The sequence below is a fragment of the Bombus vosnesenskii genome, unplaced genomic scaffold (genome assembly GCF_011952255.1).
Source record: "Bombus vosnesenskii isolate JDL3184/JDL3185 unplaced genomic scaffold, Bvos_JDL3184-5_v1.1 scf7180000013272, whole genome shotgun sequence".
Lineage (NCBI taxonomy): Eukaryota > Metazoa > Arthropoda > Insecta > Hymenoptera > Apidae > Bombus > Bombus vosnesenskii.
The window spans coordinates 4,421,512-4,444,471 of record NW_022882930.1 but is presented as its reverse complement, the minus strand read 5'-3'; the positions used below and the strand labels follow the sequence as shown (position 1 = coordinate 4,444,471).

The 22,960-nt window shown below is 33.5% G+C and overlaps 5 protein-coding genes across 5 annotated transcripts; 2 read left to right on the top strand and 3 right to left on the bottom strand.

Moving 5' to 3' along the window:
* Nucleotides 1-2,694: 2,694 nt before the first annotated feature.
* On the bottom strand, nt 2,695-6,207 carry LOC117231351 (alpha-soluble NSF attachment protein). Its single transcript, XM_033489737.1, has 6 exons — nt 6,070-6,207; nt 4,711-4,899; nt 3,998-4,194; nt 3,648-3,913; nt 3,395-3,568; nt 2,695-3,277 (listed from the first exon to the last, which is right to left on the bottom strand). The coding sequence occupies exons 2-6, from the start codon at nt 4,800-4,802 to the stop codon at nt 3,128-3,130; spliced, it is 879 nt and encodes a 292-aa protein (XP_033345628.1). The 5' UTR covers nt 4,803-4,899; nt 6,070-6,207; the 3' UTR covers nt 2,695-3,127.
* On the top strand, nt 5,032-7,911 carry LOC117231354 (meiosis-specific with OB domain-containing protein). Its single transcript, XM_033489740.1, has 8 exons — nt 5,032-5,434; nt 5,549-5,680; nt 6,072-6,340; nt 6,552-6,774; nt 6,848-6,961; nt 7,081-7,240; nt 7,316-7,523; nt 7,613-7,911. The coding sequence occupies exons 1-8, from the start codon at nt 5,314-5,316 to the stop codon at nt 7,811-7,813; spliced, it is 1,428 nt and encodes a 475-aa protein (XP_033345631.1). The 5' UTR covers nt 5,032-5,313; the 3' UTR covers nt 7,814-7,911.
* A 949-nt stretch (nt 7,912-8,860) lies between these two features.
* LOC117231175 lies at nt 8,861-10,999 on the top strand. Its single transcript, XM_033489333.1, has 7 exons — nt 8,861-9,106; nt 9,186-9,398; nt 9,490-9,671; nt 9,747-9,930; nt 10,006-10,177; nt 10,256-10,399; nt 10,560-10,999. Exons 1-6 carry the CDS (start codon nt 8,861-8,863, stop codon nt 10,366-10,368), a joined length of 1,110 nt encoding a protein of 369 aa, XP_033345224.1. The 3' UTR covers nt 10,369-10,399; nt 10,560-10,999.
* On the bottom strand, nt 10,171-11,755 carry LOC117231176. Its single transcript, XM_033489334.1, has 5 exons — nt 11,494-11,755; nt 11,211-11,425; nt 11,051-11,123; nt 10,875-10,961; nt 10,171-10,735 (listed from the first exon to the last, which is right to left on the bottom strand). Exons 1-5 carry the CDS (start codon nt 11,721-11,723, stop codon nt 10,540-10,542), a joined length of 801 nt encoding a protein of 266 aa, XP_033345225.1. The 5' UTR covers nt 11,724-11,755; the 3' UTR covers nt 10,171-10,539.
* A 985-nt stretch (nt 11,756-12,740) lies between these two features.
* On the bottom strand, nt 12,741-22,956 carry LOC117231378. The gene is made up of 7 exons (XM_033489766.1): nt 22,948-22,956; nt 22,726-22,867; nt 18,496-18,717; nt 16,375-16,550; nt 15,391-15,549; nt 14,571-14,919; nt 12,741-13,953 (listed from the first exon to the last, which is right to left on the bottom strand). Exons 1-7 carry the CDS (start codon nt 22,954-22,956, stop codon nt 13,793-13,795), a joined length of 1,218 nt encoding a protein of 405 aa, XP_033345657.1. The 3' UTR covers nt 12,741-13,792.
* Nucleotides 22,957-22,960: the final 4 nt, after the last annotated feature.

The window sequence follows — 22,960 nt, the reverse complement described above, 5'->3', positions numbered from 1 at the left end:
CGCATTCTTGACACGCGAGATGTATGTGTGCATATTATGTCGAAATATTTTCTTCCAATGAGAATGCTAGCTTCCTATGATACTTGCTTCCTATTGGTCGAAATTTTCGTTGCATTTTTTGAAAGTTATAATTTTCGAATCATAGTAGATTGTTCTGATCTTAAAACCTATTTTCTAATTAATTTTTGGTAGTTATTATTAAGGTTTGAAATATTTTGAAAATATTTGTTTAGAATATCAATTTTCATAAGAATCAATCGTATTATGTGCTAAACATTTTAAGGGCTACTACATTTGTTCTCGAAAATATTTGAATATTTGTATTAATATTTTATGAATATATCTCGTGTCTTATATGAAATATTTTGAATATGTATTAGTAACAGTGACTTCGCTATCATCATCATATTGGTCAAATATGAAATTAATTTGAAAACGTATATAAAAACTATAATTTCAGATTGTTTTGAAATTTGACCAATATGTATAATTACAAGTCATATCTTATATGTACTTTCACGAGTCACTATATATTCTATTTAATATCCGACTTTAATTATTAAATTTCGCTTTTAAAAGGAACTTCGGTACTTTTAATTTGTTTTATTGTAACTTATAAAGTGAAGATACAACAATTCATGATACAGACAGCAACTACGAATTTGTATTCAATTATTTTTATTTACAAAGTAAATCTATCGTAATATGCGATCAACTATATGTAATACAATATGAAGACAAACTACAACTTTATTTGCTCACTGATATTCACTACGCACTTTGCAAATTTTTATATAAAAAGAAATCTACACATGCTTCGAACAATTAATTTCGTGGAATTTTCTGAATGACACATAGAACTCTATTATATTGTCTATTTTACTAACATTCCGCCTGTCGTTAAAGTTGCATATAATGCTCGATCATTTTATGGAATATTGTTTAAGACACTTAAAAATGGTATTTGATTACTAAATATTTTTTTGTAGGGTATGATATCGTTTTTTATTATTTGTTACGGGGTTATAACTTCTCAAGCATGTTAATATTGCCACTAAAAAATTCTATCATGTGGTGCTGTTAATATAATTGTTATTAGGTCTTTAACAATGCGGTCATCAGTTTACAAACGCAATAGTGTAAATCAAATTACGAGAAGAGCTTCGAATATCGTAACATAATTCCATTTTAATCATAAATACATAAACTAAATATACAATAACGGACGTACGTATATGTATATATAAATAAATTTCCTCATGCACGAAAAAAACTTAATTTCTGTTTTTTTCAAGAGAGGTATACGTATCCAGAGTACTCACACCATACATACGTACACGCTAGTTCTTTCCGCTATACGACTTAAGTAAATTAAGTAAAGTAACGAAGTAAATTTTTAATGATATTTCGCGAACAAAAAGATAAAGAACGCATAAACATACTTTTTCTCATCACCATGTCAATCACGCATAGCTGTAATTAAATTTTATAAGTTTCTTACGAACACATTGGATAAAATGACTTGCTTAAGTTTAGTTGTATTTACTTTTAGAGTTTTCGAAAGAACGCATCTAATATACGCAGTTTAATATTACAATACGTAGAATATAATAGAAAATCTGGGCGCCATTAATTAACTCTCAGATTTTAGAGAAACATATCATGATCATATGAATATGTTATTCATTATCTATCGATTAATAATTACAACTGTTAAACTAATATATATATATGTATGTATGTATATATAGATAAATGTGTACAAAGAATAAATAAATTTTTTTTTATTCAATGAATTTTCTTATACAATTCGAAAAAGATAATGTAGCATTAATTACGTGCATCGAAAGTTGCATTTCTTTTTTTAGTAATATTTATGAAGTGCACGCTTCGTTACTTTCTGTGCATGCAGAAGTATTTATTTTCTATTCCTACTTAACAATAGAATATTTATATATGTAACTTGTTTTAAATATGAAATGCTGTAGTAAATTCCCGACGTACAATTGATTAAATAACAATAAATTAATGGTGAAATAAATTAAAAATTTTTACAATGATAATCGCTTTTTTTAATCACTAGTACCAGCTATTTCGAATCTACATATCTCTAAGTACAAATATACATTGACAAAATTAGTTTTCAACGATAAGAAAGTACCAACAAATATCGATCTTAACCAAAAAGGAAGAAAAGAAAAAAAAGAGAAGAAACAACTATATTTACACTTAAATGCATGTCATGATCATTTTCCAACATTATGAATTATATGTTCCATCCATTTTAAAAATTATTAAAATATCATAACCATACTATATACATACACTTAAAGTTTCAGACTAAATAAAATTCTGCGAAAATCAAGAAAGAAAAAGAAAATTTGATACTAACGTAAAATACATTAAATCCATAAGAAGATAATATGCACACCATATTCATTATTTTGACACTCTGGCAGTGTAAAGATAACAACTGACAATCTATCGTTTTGTTTTAACAATTCCAGGCGAAACATAAGTTATAACTTTTTTTTGTAACTACAAAATCTTATTTGTTATTGTTAATAATTATTCCAAATTACTAATAATAAATATCAATAACCGCTCAAAAATATTATATATATATATAAAACTGCACCACATTATTCTACTAAAACGACTAAACTCATGGAAAACAATCGTTTTCGTCCTAATAATTCATCGCAATCGCAGGCGGTAAAATGAAGTTGTACAAGCTGTGACTTTTTGGCAAGCTATTTATGTATTTATAGGTATGATAATGCCAACAAAGTTCCGATACTATGTATTTATATATTTAATTGTATGCCTTGTATATCGGCATCGTAAATGAACTATTAATGTCCATAGAATATTTGAAGTTCACTTTCTCTTTTTCGTTTATACTCTTTTCATGACAATATTCTATTAGTAACGTGATAACTTAAGTGATGAAACATGTAACAGTTGCCAAGAGAGCAAGGAGATGTTATGAAAAATATATTTGGATATAAAAACGAAACTACTTTACAAGTTCCACTGAAAGCAGGATATGATTTAAAAAAGAATACATATAGAGTTGGATTAATAATATCATCGACAGGAAATAGCGCAAAGTAGGAACAACCGATCAGCGTAGATTTGGATTAACGTCAACTTGCTTTTTAATACGTAATAATACTGTCGTGTACCATTGATCCAATCGCGAAATTGAATCGTATTCCTTTACCGCTTCTGTAAAACCTTCGAGGTTTTCGTCTTCGATGTGTTCTATTAGTGTCTGAAATAAAGATTAAAACATCTACCATATCAGAGTATAATATCGAGTTTCTTTTAAACAAGGAAGATTTTATGATATTTACTTAACAGAGTATAAATAACAGAATATATTTCGTACCTTTATCAATTTGTACTCTCTAGAATCCTGGAATGCAGGATATTGTTCCTGATAACGTTCAATCGCGTGTTGCGCGTTCAATGTATCAACGCACAAGTGACACAGTGCCGCCCGGAAAAAGTATTCCTTCGCACTGTATTTTAATAGAGAACTTTCTAAAGATGCAGATGCAACCTGTAGAATAAAATAAAACAAAGCTTTATAATCCCTTCTTTTTTTATCACAATTCCGATTATTATTAGAGGAACATTACCTGTTCATAAATTTGTATAGCCTTTTCATAATTTTCAAGCTGAGCAGCATACTGTGCAACTTTCAAAAGACATTTATTGGCAGAGGAATTGCTCTCCTCTCCACGAAAGTAGTCAGCGGCTTGCTCATAATGATGAACTGCTCTCTCAAGATCCATGGCTTCGCTTTCATACATCTCAGCTATACTTTGATGATGCTTGGCTGCCATCGTGAACCGACCCATGTCGGTGTAAATTTCAATAGCCTTTAACAGGCAACTAATTGCCTCTATAAATACATGCAATCAATTTATTATTGGATTTCATACTCCTTGGTTACAGATGCAAGCGTTGAAAGTTATTATCACTGTACCATTTATATCAGATTTCTTGAAGGAATTAGCAGCATCTACATAATTGGTAGCTGCATCGTGACGACTACCAGCCTTGGCATGCAATTCTGCTGCTTCATAGAATGTACTCCCTGCTGAACTCCAATTCTTTGCCATCTTGAACAAGTTTGCAGCACGTTGGTAACATTCTACAGCTTCTTCAACCTTCGATGATCCACTATAATGAGAATATTAAATGTCTCAACAATTAAAATTTAATATCAACGAAATTTATTTGTATCTCAAAATTACTCGATTTCACCTCGTATACAAGACATAATTATTGCACCATGAGTCATCTAGTAACAAATATTGTTACATATTAAAAGGTAAAAGACAATAAAAAATAAAATAAAAGATAAAAATAAAGAAAATAGACACATCGGAGTAAAACAACGTGCAAAAATTACATGCTTTCATGATTTTAATATTTCTTATGCTGCACCATAATTTAGTTTTGACACACTATATCGGCAGTGAAATTGCTACGCATAGTGATATACACATGCAAATGCATAGAAATGAACAATTTATTGAACAATCGAAAGAAATGTATCATAAAAGAACAATGTTTTTGTAAAGAAGAAAGGCATAATGTTCATCTTCATTGTAACTCGAAGTAAATAAATAATGCGAATCGAGATTGGAAATTTAGTGGCGGACGAGTTCAAGTAAATCGATGTAGTAAACGTACCCAAATAGAGAACCCAGGAAGCTCTTGGAAGATGCTAGCTTCTTCTCGGCCTCGGCTATTAATTGTAACGCTTTCTGTTCGTTGTCAGCCATGGTTTTCGATGAATCCTGACACGTAACAGTTTCGAAAATGTCTTAAATCATGAACTTCGCACGAAAAATCACCTCCCACTCTGCCGATTCGACGTCACTAAAGTCAATGAAAGTGAATCAAGTATCATCGCCAACAGGATTGCCAACGTTCGAACATAATCTATTTTAAGCCTAGTTCATAATGATGTTTCGAAATCTGCCTTGTTGTAATTGGCTAATAATTTTTCTTCTAATAAATAATATTTAAATATTATAATTTACGTTAATAATTCTAATAAAAAATATTCTGTCTTCTAAAATAGATAATTATACACTAGAGAGATAAATAACTAGATTAAGTAGATAATAATTAGGTTAGATTCGATTTTCAATTAATTGATATTTTGAATTTAAATATAGTTGGTAACAACAGCGCCAAAAATTATTTTACGTTTGTTTCAGAAGCAAAGTGTTAAGAACAGAGAAAGGTTTCAATTTAATAAAGTTATTATCACAATTAAAAACATCAATAATGTCGGGCGTGTGTAAACATGCATTAAAATCTTTGCGTCCTGGAATGCAAAATGCGTTTGTAATCGGCATAATTGTAAACAGTTTTAACATGAAAACGATCGATGCTACACGTACGAGATGTATGAATTTTATTTTTTACTTAAATTGAGTTTAGAAAAACAAACTCAACAAATTTGCGTGGAGAGTACTTTTGCGATTTATGTATGGATAGATTAATAAAATTTTAATTTTAGTTAACAACGGTGATCGAGGTGTATGGACGTTTACGTTACGCGATTCAAAAGAAGATTCTATAAATGTAACTGTATGGGGCAGTACCCTATTTGTTAGAAGATTAACTTCCACTTTTCATATTGGGAGCGTAGGTTTGTGAATAATTAATGATTAATGATGCATTACTTGCACAACATTTGTATTTGAAATGTTGCTTGAGCCTGAGCTTGAGCTTGAGCTTGAGCTTGTACTTGTACTTGAATTTGCACTTATCTTGTATTTGTTCTTGAACTTGAATTTGAATATTTGAATTTGAATGTAAAGAATATTTGGATTTTTTAAATTTAAATATTCGAATTTGAATCTAATTTTGAATATTTAAGTTTGAATTCAAATTTAAGCTAAATAAATCCTTATGCCACAAAATAACTGTTTCCTCCCCTATCTATTTCTATTTTTATAATCTTCCACCACTCTCTTTTTTTTAGTTAGTCAATTTATGTATATTCAATTAAGTTATACATATTTAAATCTAACTTACAGTGGAAGTTATAAATCCAAAAGTGTTGGAGCGGCGTTCAGAGGACAGGAACGAGGCGTTTGTACCGTGGGTGTCCAGCTCGTGCAGTCTAACGGTGAACGAGGGCAACTCGCTAGTGCAAATTCATGACGCACCAACACGCGCAGAATATGAACCTTTGCTGATGCTCCCGATTAAGAAGCTGACTGGCCTGCGAACTCTGAAAAGCATTTTTGAAAACTTGGATGCGCTACGCGATCAATATGTCGACACCATAGTAGCTGTTACTTTTGTATGCTTTAAATTTAGAAATCATCGGAGGATATCGATGAAATTTTCATTTTATATTTATATCTGCTACAAAGAAATTTCCTTTCCTTTGCATAATTTTTGCAACACAAATATATTTAATTCTAATAATCCAGATAGAAAATATATTTTGAAATTTAAATTTCTATATTATTTTCTTAATTGAAGGATAATGTAAATTTCATATTTGATAGGTCAGTGATATTCGAAACGCAGTAACACGCGACGGAAAGAGTATAAAGTTTCGTAACTTTGAGGCAGTAGACGGTTCAACGGACAAAGTAGCGTCCTTAGTACTTTGGGAAAATGAATGGATCGAAAGAGCTGCGTTATGGGAACCAAAACGTAGTGTGCTTCTCCTCGTGGATGCTCGTATCGCGTACGATAATTTCAAGAAAAAAACTCTTTTATCTATAGGTTGTAATTCAAAAAGTCAAAGTAGCAGGGAAAGTTTCCATATGATATCACCTATATGTATGTATATTCACAGCTAGAAAAACAATGATCACCGAGAATCCTGATATACCGCAATGCACAGCCATAAGAAACACAGTGCAGTGTTATGATAATGATATTATGTCTGGAAATTTCGCTACACCAAATCGTAAGAACAATTATTCACATCCTATAAATTTGTTCATTTACATGTGATTTGTATCGTTTCATGTACTTGTAATTGTATACAAAGCTTGAATTAATATTACCCAAAATCCATTTCCACAGCTGATACAATCACAAATGTAATGACCATAAGAGAAATTTCTGAAAAACTGAATAAAAAACCGAAACAAGGAGAAAGGGTTCAATTCGCTACGATTTTAAAGGCATATGTAATGGATATAAATGTGGAGACCTTAAGCCCTGGAATACTATCGATTAGATGGTTAATTTATTTTCTTTTCCCTCAGTAATCAATATTTTTTAACATAGTAGCTTTACAATTCCTTGTCTCTCTTAGCGCCTTATGTAAGAAAGTCATTGATGATAATCGGGATTCGTGTATGAATCTCGAATGTCCATCAGGCAATGGAACTCGCGTGCCTCTAAACACGATAAGCCTCAATTTAAAAGTCAATTTAAAAGATAACACAGGTTATCTTATTGGCTGTCGATTGTCCGGAGATGCGGCTGAACGTGTTCTTGGTTGCACAGCTAATGAGTTTCAGGTTTGTTAAATTATATTTAAAATTATAAAATTATATTATTATACGATAATTAGATTTCAATATAACTATCCTTTTGTAAATCTTTTTAGGGAATGATACTTCCTCAACGTACCGAATTAAAGTGGAAATATATGCTGGAAAAGTGTGACATACGTTTACACGTACTTGGTCCTGCAGCCACGTTTCCGAATGCTATATATAATATTCTATCGATTTATCGAATTCAAGAAGACAAAGATGAGGATGAGGATACTGGGCTGGTTAACGACCTTGTCTCGAACGACTTTTAAACTTCATTCTTTAACATTCTTAAATATCAATAAAGCATCATTCTTCAATATTATGAAATAGAATTGAAATTAGCCATTTATAGTTTTTTTAATAATTGTATCATCTATCGAACATGCCAAACATAACTTTATGTTTTCGAGTCGCATTGTGAAACAATTGGAGGATTTTTAAAAGGAATAATGAATGAAACTACACATTTTGTTATATATGTCGGATTATCATTAGAGTTAGGGGCGTATAATGAATCTTCCTGTGAATTGGCCATCGTTGTAATGTACTATAGATGATATCTTACTGATACAAATGTAATTACTACAGTTTAACAAGTAATAGCGGTGATGAGATAATCGAGATGTTGATGAAAATGAATTTAGGTTCGATAACGAATCCACGGTCAACGGGATGATGAATGCGATTTCTGTCACAGCCTAAGTCGAACTCAACTTACCGATCCACGATTCGGGTGTGTCTCAACGTACTTCGTGTCCCCAGTGCAAGTAGAACTTATCTGACTGAAACTCAGTCCAAGTGGACTGCTTTCCGTACCTCACTGTACCCCTCGGGTCAATCTTTGTTTTTAAGGAGAGCTATGTAATTACCCCATACCTCTGTTAGGTACATGTCCTTCCCGTGATCGCGGCTACGTTTAGCGACCCGTTATGTTACTTCGAGCCCAAGCCCACTGTTATAAATCTTGGACCCCCATACTCGGATTAAATCATAAACTATTTCTCAGTTTTATTATTTAAGTACAGCTATAATAAAAAGTCTGGACTAAAGTATTGGGGACCTTCCCAAACATTCCAAAAGAAAGGCTCCGATGTCCTTTCATCTCCGACATATATATATATATATATATATATATATATATATATATATGACTTCGATCAGCTGATTGCGATCTTCTGATTGGTCACGTTTAAATATCAACACTTTATAAACATCGTACAATGAAGCACCGCTGTTAAAACCGATTCTCTGTAAATTAATTTTTATAATTATTGTTCGCATAATTTTTTATAGTTATTCAAATAATTATAAAGAAGATGGAGATAGAAGAATCAACTAAAGAAGATACTGTCGAGGTTATTAGGGAAAGTGTAAGAGAATTGGTTCACACGGAAAGGGAGAAAAATCGTACGGAAACATGGAACAAAAATCGTGTGGCTTTAGGAAACCGTATGACAAATTCGTCATTTACAACAGAGTTCGTCGTTGAAAAGGCAAAAGCTCTTAAAAAGAGAACATTATCCATCGAAGAGTATGGTCAACTGCAAAACGCTCTCATTCAGGTTATAATATAAAGATACATATATATCAAATGCATTGTAGTTAATAAGTATATTAACATGACTTTTCATTCTTTGTTAGAGCGAGGACAATGTTAATTCTTTTTTAAAAGTGAACAATATCTTATTTGCCTTGGTACGTGATTTATCTAGTAATAATAATGCATTGCAGTTATGTGCTGCTAGCTGTTCTTGTAATATAGCACTTGGAAATACTAAGGCATGTACTGCATTAACTAAAAGCATTGGACCATATCTTATTACAGAATTAGATACCTTAAACTATCCTCTATTGGTAAGTTATAAAATGATCATAATGCTATCACTATACTAATTAATGCTATACACTTTATACTAATAAAGTTAATGATATGTTTTCTCATTAGGAAGTTTGTATATGGACGATGGGAAATCTGATTTCGGGAAGCAGTAAAGCATTTGAAATTTTCCATGCCCAAGATTGCTTAAAATATATTATATCCCTGATGCATAACTGTGATAATATGATCGTGCCTTCAGTAGCCTATACAGCCATGCATTATGTGCATATTGGTTCTATATACATCCAGTAATAACTATCCTTCTTACTTAATTATTTTAAAACTCTTTAAAAATATTTCACTAATTGTACAAATGCTTTTAGAGATAATGAGATGATTGAACTTGCTAATGCTACTATAAGAAGAACTCTTTCATTTGAAGATCCATACCTTATTTGGTTGCTAGCTTTATTATCTTCGCAACAATCTTGTAACTCCTCTTTATATGATGTAGTACCTTTGATAGTGGATTATTTGTATGAAAATAATACAAACAACTTTCTATTTGTGAGCACACGACTCCATTAATATTAACATATATTTATACTTGATTTATGATATTAAAGTTCTTCTTTATTTTAGATTACAGCATGTATAAGAATATTGGCCAATACTGTGCAAGAGACATCGGGACAATTAGCAAAATTGCTATTAGAAAATCCAAAATATTCCCAATCAGATTTAGAGATATTGATCAATAGATTGCTTTCATGCCAATATATACATATCAGAAAAGAAACATTATGGTTAATAGGTAATGAGAAATACTTTATTGTTACATTATAAAGATAGTAATTTTGTAAATACAGACAAAAATAAATACTTTTTACAGGTAATCTTTATAATCACAATTCTTTTGACATTAAGGAAATGATACAAAACATTGTTCCTCGGTTGTCATTTTTGAAACAAGCAATTTTATCTACAACTCAGCAGGATCAATAGGTACTGATTCAACTAATCGAGCCGGAATCGCGTAAGCTTTATAATTATTATATTTACATATGTATAATATTTATACAACAGTAAATCTTCCTTCCCAATTGCACACTTTATATTAACGACAGTATAAAAATATGAAAATTGTTGGTAACACTTTGCAATACTGCATTCGTTTTAATAACTCATTTGAACAGGAATAAATCGTCGTCCTATTCTTATCGATGTATGTTTCTCCAAAGTATCCTCCGATACATCCTCGATGCAAGGTACTTTTATTACATTAAAGTATATACGACCCATTACTTGCGCTGTCGGATTCGTTGTAGCTTTCAAACAATGATACAGCGCCTCATCACACACACAGTGCGATCTACAAAGGTAAGAACAAAATTCACGTCAAGCACCAATGATCATAAACAGTTCTACGAATTGTAACGATTAGTATACGATTATTATTACACAAAACAATTATACGAATGCATAAATGAAAACTTATAATATTTTCTTACTTGGTATATATAGAATAATTGGTGAGATTGTATCGCGTTTGTTGAGCTCGGATTTTTACAGGGCAAAGATCATGACTGCGACAACATCTAGAAAAATAAAATATGTTAAAATCTTTGTCGTTTAATCAACCGTAATCTTTTCGTAGCTCTGATAATCATAATATATTCGCACTGACCTATCAATTTGAGCTTCATGACCTAAATCGTGGTAGTTCTCAGCGATGTCTCCGGTGCCGCACCATTTTGTACCTACCAACGACGACACCGTTGAAGTTTACCTCAGCAGATGTGAATTACAAATACCATACAAAATAACTAGTAATTATAAAAATTTACCTGGCAAGATGCCTGAGAGAAGAGACAACACGCTACCCACACCATGACTACCTTTGTTCTCAGTGTGGGACATCTCAGTGGATAACGTATCGTGCTGGATTTTGTCCAATAACTCGCACTGTTGCATGAGCTTCGTCATTTGTTCGAAGGATACCAGCTGTGGGACTGCAGTTGACGACAGATTTCTTAAAACTTCATTAGCCTCTTCTTGCTCGCTAAAGATACCGATCTAATTTCTTATTCATGCATAAACATTGCTCTAAAACTAATTGAAGACACTTACTATACTTCGATCAGATTGCAATTATGTAGTTCGTTGTTTGTTCCGAGATCGACCACCGCCACAGTTTGATCATAGTAATAAACGGCTCTAATCTCGTTTCTGATGTACGCGTTAGTCCTCGGAACAATACCATTCAGTCCTTTGAAAGGATTTTTGAAGAATATCGGCTGCTGAACACTGTTAGAGCTGATGGTCACAACCAAGAAGAATATCCAACTCGTGGAGATCATGTCTATCCTTTAATCCGTGCTGCACTAAGAATATTAATCTTTCCGCATGATCTTTTTAATCATATCCTCGGGATTTTCATGCCGGAAACTATTATTATCCATGTGACAAACGGAGGACAGAAAAATTGCAAAATCGGTGCAGGGGAAATACGCATTGCATCGTCAATTCGATCGAAGTGTACCTCGCTTATAAATGGAATCGATCCTCGTCGCCTTGAATTCTGAATAAGAAATGTTTCTGTTTTTGTTGTTAGTTTTAATTTATTCAAACGATTATTTTAATCGTGGTCACCTTCGAGGATTTCCCTTTCTAATCACGGCTGCTGCAAAACAGTACCAATTATTATTAGAGGACTAGCATTAATGTTTCTTCACCCCATTATTAGAAACAGATATGGAAATACCTATGATCATTTGCTTTATCGTTTCGCGGAAACGTTTCATTGTCAAAGCGTGGTATTTAAAGGAAAAAAGTATAAGGAAAAGAAACATTCAAGTAAACTAACTAAAGACACTGAACTCATCAAAGAAAGGGGGCAAACCTATTAAATATTACATGGCAGTCTACTATGAAAACTCAATACCAAGAATTACATAACTTCTAGACAAAGTTTAGCATGGGAAAGAGTAAAAGCGAATATTAAACTAGTTTCAAAGCATATATACCTCCTAATTGCATAACTTAAAATTCGGCAAGATTTTTTGTACACACATTTGCTTACATATTACAGTGACATATTATATATTCCTTTAATTATATACTTTCTATTACAATGCTACAATACGTATTTTATCTGTTTTCTAAAATCTAAAAGTTGTCAACCCTAAAGTGACCATACCTGACCGGTCTTTTCCATCCTTTTCATTCTTGAAGTATCAATTGCATGATGGTTACACTTAACGAGAAGCACACTATAAGTTTGAATTTTCCACACACAACTATGAAGACATAAGATCCAGATATATATATATATATATATATATAAAGATTCAATGCGCCGTCGCTCTGAACTATGCGTTTAACATATCTATAATGCACGCAGGTAGAATCTGGAAGTTGAGTGTTGTCGCCGGTGGAATCGGGATTCGTGTGGAACTCGATAAGTTTCTGAAAATCTGCTGAACGGCCCCAAGCTGAGCTGGTGGGACGGCGTGTGGTGAGTATCGCGCCCTCCCCACCTCGACTTATCGATCTAGAGAATTCGCAGGTATATACCTGCTGAGGCCCCTCCATTCTCGTTCTTTTATCAACACGAACTGTATAAAGTACTCACTAACTGACCGATGAACAACGATATATCTGAATCGCACCTGGGGGGAACCCAGATTCGAAAAGACTAGGGCGAAGAAAGTGGGACGAAGAGTAGAGAATCGTCTGACTACTAAACATGGCTAATTTCAACGGAATGTCTCCGTGGATCTCGAAAATCTCTATGTAATTTCTATTCGAACATTGAAACAAATTGAAGGCCACATGTAAAACACATGATAAGTCACATTTGTCGTATATGTTGTCAAACATCAAAACTGTCTTCACATTTGATTTTTAAAATGTGGTTTTATTATTCTCTCGGGCATTTAAAAGGTATTAATAAGATTAGTCATATATAGACTAATATTAATTAAGTTAAACTAACATAACAACTAAATTAATATTATTCTTTATAAAATATTGTAGACTTATCACGTATTTCCAAAAGGTTTATATCGTCGAATTTAATTGTAAGATAAACAAAAATGGACTTATCATATTTTTCCCGTGTGATCCTCAATTAGAAAGTTGCTATTTTTCTAATGGATTTATTATCTTCAATTTAAATGATTCCACGAGAGTAATTATACGTCGATTAAAAGTTATAAAAACATCGTTAAAAATACATGTAAAAAAGATAGAAAAGAATGTTCATTGGTACGTTAGTTTCTTTCTTTCATTTAAGAATTGAACGCGAGCTTGGAAACTCTGTAGCTGACCGTAGCACACCTATTAAATATCGATAAACGTGCAATTTACGAGAGCTTAAGGTCAATGTATGGACAGAATCGATACATTGATATGCGGTAATTTCTCGTTAAGATTGACTCGATTTCAAGGGCTGCTGCTCGTGAGCGGACGCGTTCGTCTTAGAAGCCGCGTTCACCGGGTACTGGTTTCCAATCCGGGTAGTGCTCAGCGTGATACTAATAGGCGTAGCGTTCGAAAGTTGCTGCCGAACCGGACATTGTCGGTAGCCTGGAATTGGAAATGTATGAATACATTGAACAGATATATGATCAGCAGTGTAATGTTAATGAACTCATTAACTACTCGACGATCTGAATAGTTTGCATAGATTGCATATTTTATATCTATTGTCAAAGTTAATAACAAATAGCGCCAATATATACATGAAGCTGGGTATTGAACAGTAAATTAAGAAACGTTACGACAAAGACAAAAAAAGAAGGAAATGTACGCACATATGCACATCTGAGACTTCGACCAGGCGTAATTTTCCCGTCTAATGCTTACAATAAGGATGTTTATGCATTTATGAAAAGTTCAAAAGTGTCAAAATTTATGCAATATGTAAAAATATACAAAATATTCAAGGTACTCGTTATCATGCTTAGCATCTTACATTCCTTTTCTCTAAATTCTACTTAGAATTCTCCATTTTATCCAATTATATTCATAAAGATATTAAATTGTATAAACATCCACAGGCTATTTTTATGTCTCTCAAGATTATTTTTTGAAAGGTAGGAAATATGTTTTTCATCTGTGGCCTTCATATATCAGTTCCTAATATTTATTGGACGAAGTGATCATCGAGTAGCCTCGTTTAACGCACAAGGAAATATGTCTACCGGCATGATGAGGGCCGGAACAATGACAGCAGATAGGATTGTTTCGAGGCCTGGGGCAAAACTCAACGCTGTGAGGCTCTCCGCATCGAACGCAACGTGGCAGATGTCTACAGTTGGCAGCCATGTGCCAGAAACCCTGGCACCGATAACACTGAAGAACACCATCTCCCGTTTGGAAGTTGGATGTCTCAAGAAAGTTGCTGACTATTCCCGGTCCTGCCTGCAGCGGTCCACCGGCATTTCCGGTTCCTCCGCGCCACCAACGTTCTGGAATGGCACTGAATCGAGCCGCACCGAAGAAGTCCAGTCCTTGACGCAACAATAGCTCGTAATGCCCGGCGTCCAGCACCTGAGAAGAATATTTTAATCAGTTCCGATTTTATCTTGCTAATGACTAGACGACACAACTTCCTGGCTGTCTCTCTTAGATATTTATGAAAGGAATCGTTGAGGTATTACTTCTCTGTGATTTATTTATTGCAATAAACAAAATTATATATATGTATATATACTTTATATGTGAAGTTATATAATGTTGTCTATAAAAATCTATATTTTCTCATTAAATATCTATTCGATGATCGTTTCAATTATTGCAATAAATAGCTTTAAAATATAATCAAAATTGCTTTAAGATATTTATACTGAAAGTTATTTAATGATCATTTTACAGATCATCGTGGCATCGAACTAACGTCTAATGTTTAAATTAACCGAATTATCGTACGACGTGGCTGATTAAGATTACGGGGCTTTTAACGAAAATCTATGTATTTTCTCTTCCTTTTTCGTGTCAGCATTTCGCCAGCGAGGTAATTACCTCGACGCGTATATATTGTCGCCAACGTTCAACGCTTCCTGTCGTGATTCCCTGTTTCGTCAGCGCGGAGTTAATATCTTGCAGTGGAATGGCCCAGGGTACATCACGAAGAAGAACCGCCTGTCTATAACGAGAGTCCTTTGCTGAGAATCGAGCCACCTGATTGAAAAAAAGAAACATTATAATTAATTGAAAAGAATGCAAAAGACAGGAATGAAAGAGGAGAAAGGAATAAATATGCAAATAAAATATTCGTAACATCGCCTAAGCGATCAGAGATTTGGTGAGACATGCCTACGTTGTGCAAGCTCGGTTATCTCATTTTCTTGCATAAGAGAAAGCGAAGAGGAAAGCGGCCGATTACAACGTGAAGTAACATTTATATGGTAATTTCATACGCAATTTACTGTTGAATTTGTACATTTGCATAGTTACTCTTCAGTACGGAGAGAAAAATGTGATATCAAAATTTTATACCTGGATAATTATTAAGGAAATTAGAAGAATTACGAGCTTACGTATTGTATATGTACATATTTCTTTGTATCTTTAAATATAACAGGTTCGCTTCACGTTAAATTCAATAAAAGGGCACATAGTTTCACGATATATACACGATGTCGAATATTTGATTAAATTTTCATCAATTATGTAAACAATATAGAAATAAAATATGACGATGCACAATGTATAGCAATTATTTATACATTACGTATATTTATGCGAATTTGTAAAGAAGAACGTTATAACCTGGTCATTTCTTTATACTTTTGTATACTACTATCTGTATTCTGTACATTTCATTAAATTTTCTATAAACGTATAAACGAATTCATAATCTATTTATAAGTAATAGAATAATAAATTCGAGCAGTAATGAACACGTTAACTATACTCTTACATTACCCATCGATTTTTGTTAACATAGAGTAGAGTATCGCTAACTAGGAACATATTTACATCTACTACATCTATTTTATCTACTTGTACGGGTCCTTCGAAAATACGCGCCAAATCGCCACGCTGCAACAGTTTCTCTGCGTCAGCTTCGCGTGTGAACGCCGCGATCAGGCCACACGGTGTTTCAGACACGTGCCAGGCTGCCAATGGATCGGACGCGCGGATCACATCTTCTAGATTGGAACGTAGCAGCTCGGCACCTGGCATAACTTATTCGTCAACTCTAACAAGATCTAAACATTTTTTTTTTTTTTATTTGTTGAAATTACAATCAATTCTCGCGTTGAGAATTTTCAGTAATAAGATCTAAACATCTGCCGTCAAGGGGGACTAATATCGTAAAACTATTTCTTTGTTGCAGCATGCTTTGAGAAGCATTTCTCAAACACGAGGTAGAACTGACACACTCTGACGTAACAGTATACCGATTGCATATTTTCAGTCGTCGTATCGAAGAAAAAAAAACATACAATGCCTGCAAAAAGTATTTGCACGTATTCTTATTTACCAATAAATATATCATTTTTACAGTATTAAATTTTTGCAGGTATATGACAGTACAATCAAACGATATGAAATTTAATTATTTAGATATAATTAATTAGTATATGTGCAGGCAAAGTTGTAGACATCTTTTATAAATATATAATGCGTGTTATGTGAAACATTTTGAAAATTCACTATATTGGTCAAGTTTGAAATAAATGTGAAAATGTATATAAAAATTACAAGATATTTAGTCTAAGCATTTATTTTACAGGGACCACAAAAGTATTTAAACGATCCGTTATATTAATAAATCTCGACCATTTTTAACATTTATTATATACTTAATATATGTCGGAGATAAGAGGACACCGGTGCCTTCCCTCTGAAACCTCGGGAAAATCCATAAAAACATTGTAATTAAAATCTACAGTTGTAACTAAACGATTTGCCGTCATTCTAACCAATTGTATTTGTTTGAGACTTGTGACGATGAGCTTGGGCTCAAGGCGACAATTAGTCGCCGAACGTGGCCGCGGTCAACGGGACGAACTCTCCATCTAACAAAGGCATTGAGTAATCCTATAGCTCTCCTTAAAAGAAAGATTTGTAGCGGCACGTGGCAGTAAACATTCCAACGGTTTCTGTCCCGTAGCTCGCCACATGCAGATCCTATTCTCCGGGCAGGATGTTTACCAGATGTCGACGCGTCTCCACAGTACGTGATTGGCTAGCCCGAGGGCCGTCATAAACACTAATATCTAGTTACCTAAAATCCTTCAACAGATACATAGTCTTTGTCCCAGTTACGGGAAGACAGGAGAGACCTATTTTTCCACGAACGACGTCTCCCACTAGCAACCCTCCCTCAAGAGCGGCTAGCATCGTTTTCTAACTACCGATATGGAGATTGGCCAATTAGCAGCAACGTCAATTTCCCTTACTTTCCGAACGTAGAATGTCCCCGACGAATCCGATGATCTCGTGTCCTTAGACACACTCCGTCATAGTTTTCCTCTGGGGTATCACCGGGACGGAAAGTCATTCTCTCTTGCGGTCTCATCGACAAAAAAAAGGATTAACTCCTTACGGTCAGCGAATATTAACACAGAATCCGACTTAGATTTTTGCGAGTGCGTACGACTACCGTCCCGTTGTCCGCGGATTCGTTATTGAACCTAGGATCATTGTCGTTAGTCTCTCGAGTATCTAATCACCACGGTTACTTGTCCGGTTCTATGGTAATCGTATTTGCACTAGCCAATGTCTTCTCTATTGCATAACGACGACGTGTAATCCAAACGAAGATTCGCTTTACGCCCCTAACCCTAATTCTAATGTAAACCCGACATATATTTATTGCAAATATCTTGTAATTTTTAGGTACATTTTCAGATTGGTCTGAAATTTGACCAATATAATCATGATAGTCTCGTTGCAGTGCTAATAAAATTTCAAAATGTATAACACATACAATATGAACATAGAATGCTTAAATACTTTGGTAAGCCAAAGTAAATTCTGTAGTAAATATAATGGTGTCTAAATACTTCTTGCAACTACTCTGCAAATTTTAGGCACATTGTATATTATAAATGTACGTGTGGCCACTTATGCAAGCGGAGGATACGCTAAATAAAGAAGTAGGCAATTTGCCACCTGGTATTCCTTGTACTTGACCTTGAGGTCCGACGGCACGCGAGATATACAGAGAACACGTGAACTCTTCTTGACAGGAAACACGTGTTCCATTGTCGCAAACGTTATCCGTTGAGGTATTCGGTCCCGTGACCGTAGTCTGCATCATTGTCTCGTCTCTTCTATTCTCCTGGGGGCATTCCTCTTCCATTCTGTGCACTTTGTGCACTATCGAAAATACCTCTAAAAATAAAATCAATATAGGTCTCTGTCTCTCAATAGTTAATACATAATTGGACTGCAAATGTTTATGCAATTTTATATTTTTGTGAGTTTAACTAATGAAATATAACCTATACAAAAATTTGTTCCAGTCACTAAATATTATAATGAGAAATTTATTTTAAATATTTTATATATTTTTACATGTCATATACATTTTTACACTTCTAAATTTTCCATAAATGCATAAACATCCGCTATCTACTAATAACAAATAGTGTTCGACCATTCGCGGAGAAACGCGATCGCGAGGAAAAGCGCCAACGGGAGTCGTAAATTCCCGTTACAGTTACATAATCGATACCACGAAATGATCGATTCCCTATTTCGTTTAGAATAATAGAGGTGGTTGAACTGATTATAACACTGAAGTAACAGTTTACAATATACACTTTATTCCAACAATTTTGTAGACAATTACGCTCAGTGCGTATAGATATAAATTAAACAAATGACTAAGGCAGCAAGTTAACAAAAAGTTAAACAAATTACTAAGGCAACAAATTAACAATAAGTTAAACAAATGACAAATGGTCTAAGACTAAAAAACTAGTCAAGAGATATTGACTGAAGTTCGGTGACAATGCTATCGCAAAAGAAAATTATTGCTGGGTATTGGTCGTCCCAATATCGGTCGCTTACAGATGAAAATGACCATTGAACACGAGGAAACCTGACCGACCCTTTTTCTACCTGATGGAACAATAATCCTAAGGAACGTCTCGACCTGAATGTATTTTATAACAATGGAGGGCCCTAACGGAAAAAAAATGGCCAGTTTTATGACGGTTTCTTAGGATTACTGCAGTGTGACTATTATATTTGCACAGCTAGTAGCCGCCTCACAGTTCCTAGCAGGGACACAGTCCGATACCTAGGCATGACCCTGGACAGGAGACTAACATTTGGACAGGAAGACACACATCTCAGATAAAAGGAAGCAACTAAAGGACAAACTAAAAAAACTCTATTGGCTCACGGGCCGACGCTCCAAACTAAATATACAGAATAAAATTACCCTCTACAAGACCGTAATAAAACCTGTCTGGACCTACGGAATCCAACTATGGGGAACAGCAAGTAACTCCAACATTGAAATACTCCAACGCTTTCAATCGAAAACGCTAAGATCCCTAATTGACGCACCTTGATATGTAACCAATGAAACAATACACCGCGACCTCAAGATACCCACCGTCAAAGAGGAAATAGCAAAATATAGCGACAGATACAGCAAAAGAATCAACAAACACCGAAACCCCCTAATCACTGGACTACTCGATACGACGGACCAGATTCGCAGGCTGAAGAGGCACTACCCGCTAGACCTAAACGTTAGATTCATTTAATTATCCAAATTAAGCATATGCACTTACTTATAATACTTATAAATTATACCTATCTATAGTAAGTATTAACTTATTGTAAATAAACAGCCATGTCACTGCGCCACGCCAGAAAAATTACTGAAAATTCTCAACGCGAGAATTGATTGTAATTTCAACAAATAAATAAAAAAAAAAAAAAAAAACATTCGAAGATGGTATCCCACTGGGGGTAGCCATCCACATGTTATATTACTATATCACTAAGCTATAACATTTTACCAAATGTTCTACTGGACAAATTGTAAAATGTAAATAAATAAATTAAAAAAAAAACGTAGAGTCACCGGACGTAACAAATAGAATTTTTATTTATTATTTCAATAAAACGTTTTAAAATTTGTATCGTATCCCTTATTAAAAATATTCTCTTCTATAAAAGTTTGCTTTTTAAAAACGTAGTTTGAAACGCGTGTCTTGAAAAGATGGTAGCTCATACTATTTACTATAATTTGAAGGTACATAAATGTACAAAATGTACATAATACGCAAAAATGTAAAAAGTGAAATGTAAAAAATATTCAAAGCGAGGCATTATAACATTTAATGGGACAAAGAAATTCTAATGTAGGTTCCACTTCTTTAGTTATGTTGAAATATAAAATTGCATAAAAATTAGGAGTCTACTAATTATATATGCTAATTATACTGATCAAATTTGATATCAATCTGAAAATGTATATAGAAATCTCATTATATACAATGCCAATGAAATTTCAAAATGTTCCGTACAACACGAATGATATATTCACGAAATATTTCTGCAAGTGTCCGAATGTTTTCGTGAACCGTATATCGCAGTGTTTTGACGAATATAAATTTCTTTTCAAGGCATACGAACTTTTCGAGATACATATGTACATACATGGCACAATAAATGAATACACGTGCATATACATATGTGTATAAATGCACACGCATAGAATTAGTACGGAACGTGTGCACAATAGCCACGTGTATAGAAACGACTTTACCGGCAGATTTGCGCGCGATTGCCAACTAATAGGAGCAACATGTTAATTGTTGGTAATGAAATCACTCGTACAAGCATTCGATGGAATGCAAGATTATAATTACGTATTTCGCAATACGCGCGCGCGCGTCTAAATATACAAATGCACAAAATTGTAAAAAACAATTCAATGTTGAGTAAAGGTTCCGATTTGTTTGGTTATTCGCTATAACTCGAAATATTCGTCGAATGCGAGATATCCGATTTTTAATGCAATTAAAAGCATACGATTTGACATTGAAGCTTTCACAATCGGTGGCAGTACGCGTGCCAATTTCCTTTCACTTGCTCGTTTAACCGATTACCGTTTTTTAGCCACTTTGCACCGTGCCAAAGATTACGACGACGTTGAATCACCTTAGACGTTTATCCTGCAGCTCGTATTTTTGGAAAAGGAAGTCCGGGCCAAAGAAGACATGGCCCAATGCTGGCGCCATTAATTAGCCTCTTTCACGATCACAACAATATCGACTCTCTTTTTTCTGAACTATATATGTATGTTTACTATCGCTTTTTCATCGACGTTTAATCTTTTCGATCATTCTTCTTCAAAAAGTTAATCCTCCAAAATTCATCGTGTTTTCTTCTCTATTAATGTATACTATCATATATTGCATATACATCCTTATAAAAAAGAAATATCGATTTGTAACATTGATTCAATTCTAATGCGAATATAGCGTAAGGTAGGATTATTTGAATGCTAGAATTTTTGGTTAAGTTAAACAATTTGCCTTTTAATTTGCAAAATTCCGTTGCGAACAAATTTTTAAGCGACTTACGTTTGAGAACAGACTACTTAATTTGTTATAAATGGCGTGATAAACGGTGAAATATATTGTACAAATTGACAGCCTGATAGCCATAACTTTCCATGATAACTTTCCAATATTTCCATTACACATTAAAAGGTAACAAGTTCGTACAGTTAATATTAGTATCTCAATTACAATTATTATAATTCAGTAGAATGTGTATACTTAATTTCTGTTATTTTATTTATTTCGTTATCATATTCGAACAATACTAGAATCCTTTTTATGTATGTATATATTATACAAAACATTTTGAAATCTCATTAGCATATCTCATTAGTGATTATATTGGTGAACTTTCGTCGCAAAAATCACCAAAGTATTTAAATAGACAATTATTCACTATATTAATTTCCTGCTATATATAGTAGAACCATCACTTTAGCACTAATTGCATATTTAAGACTACTATTCATAATGTATACTAATTTTTCACTAAGTTTACATTTGTAATAAGTGTCTTACAAAGACTTTCATATACATTTTCAAATTGGTTTCAAATTATAATACTAACGAAATTTCAAAAAATTCCATATAATCTATATAATATATTCATAAAAAAAATTCCATGACAAGTGTTCGAATACTTTCGTGAGTCTTCTTGTTCTTTCAAATAAGATGCATAAATATCCACAATCTACCTATAATATACAATAAGTTTAATTATTCTATACAAGATACAGTGTCGAATTTTAAAATACTGAAATTCAAATAACCCAAACCGAATCAAATAACCCAAACCTTACCCTATACATACGATCGTAGTATGAGCAAATTGGCTCAGAAAATCTTTGCAATTCTTGAGTCGAGCATCTTAACTGATAACGCGCCTGGCACAAAAAATAAGCTCGATTGCTGTGTAACGGTTTAGGAATTGATCCGTGGAGAATATCGCGAAATCACTGTAAGCAACAAGTATAAAAAAGAAAAAAAAAGGAATTAGCGCGATCTCGCTATCTGGTGCGCGCTAGACACTTACTTTTACCATCGTT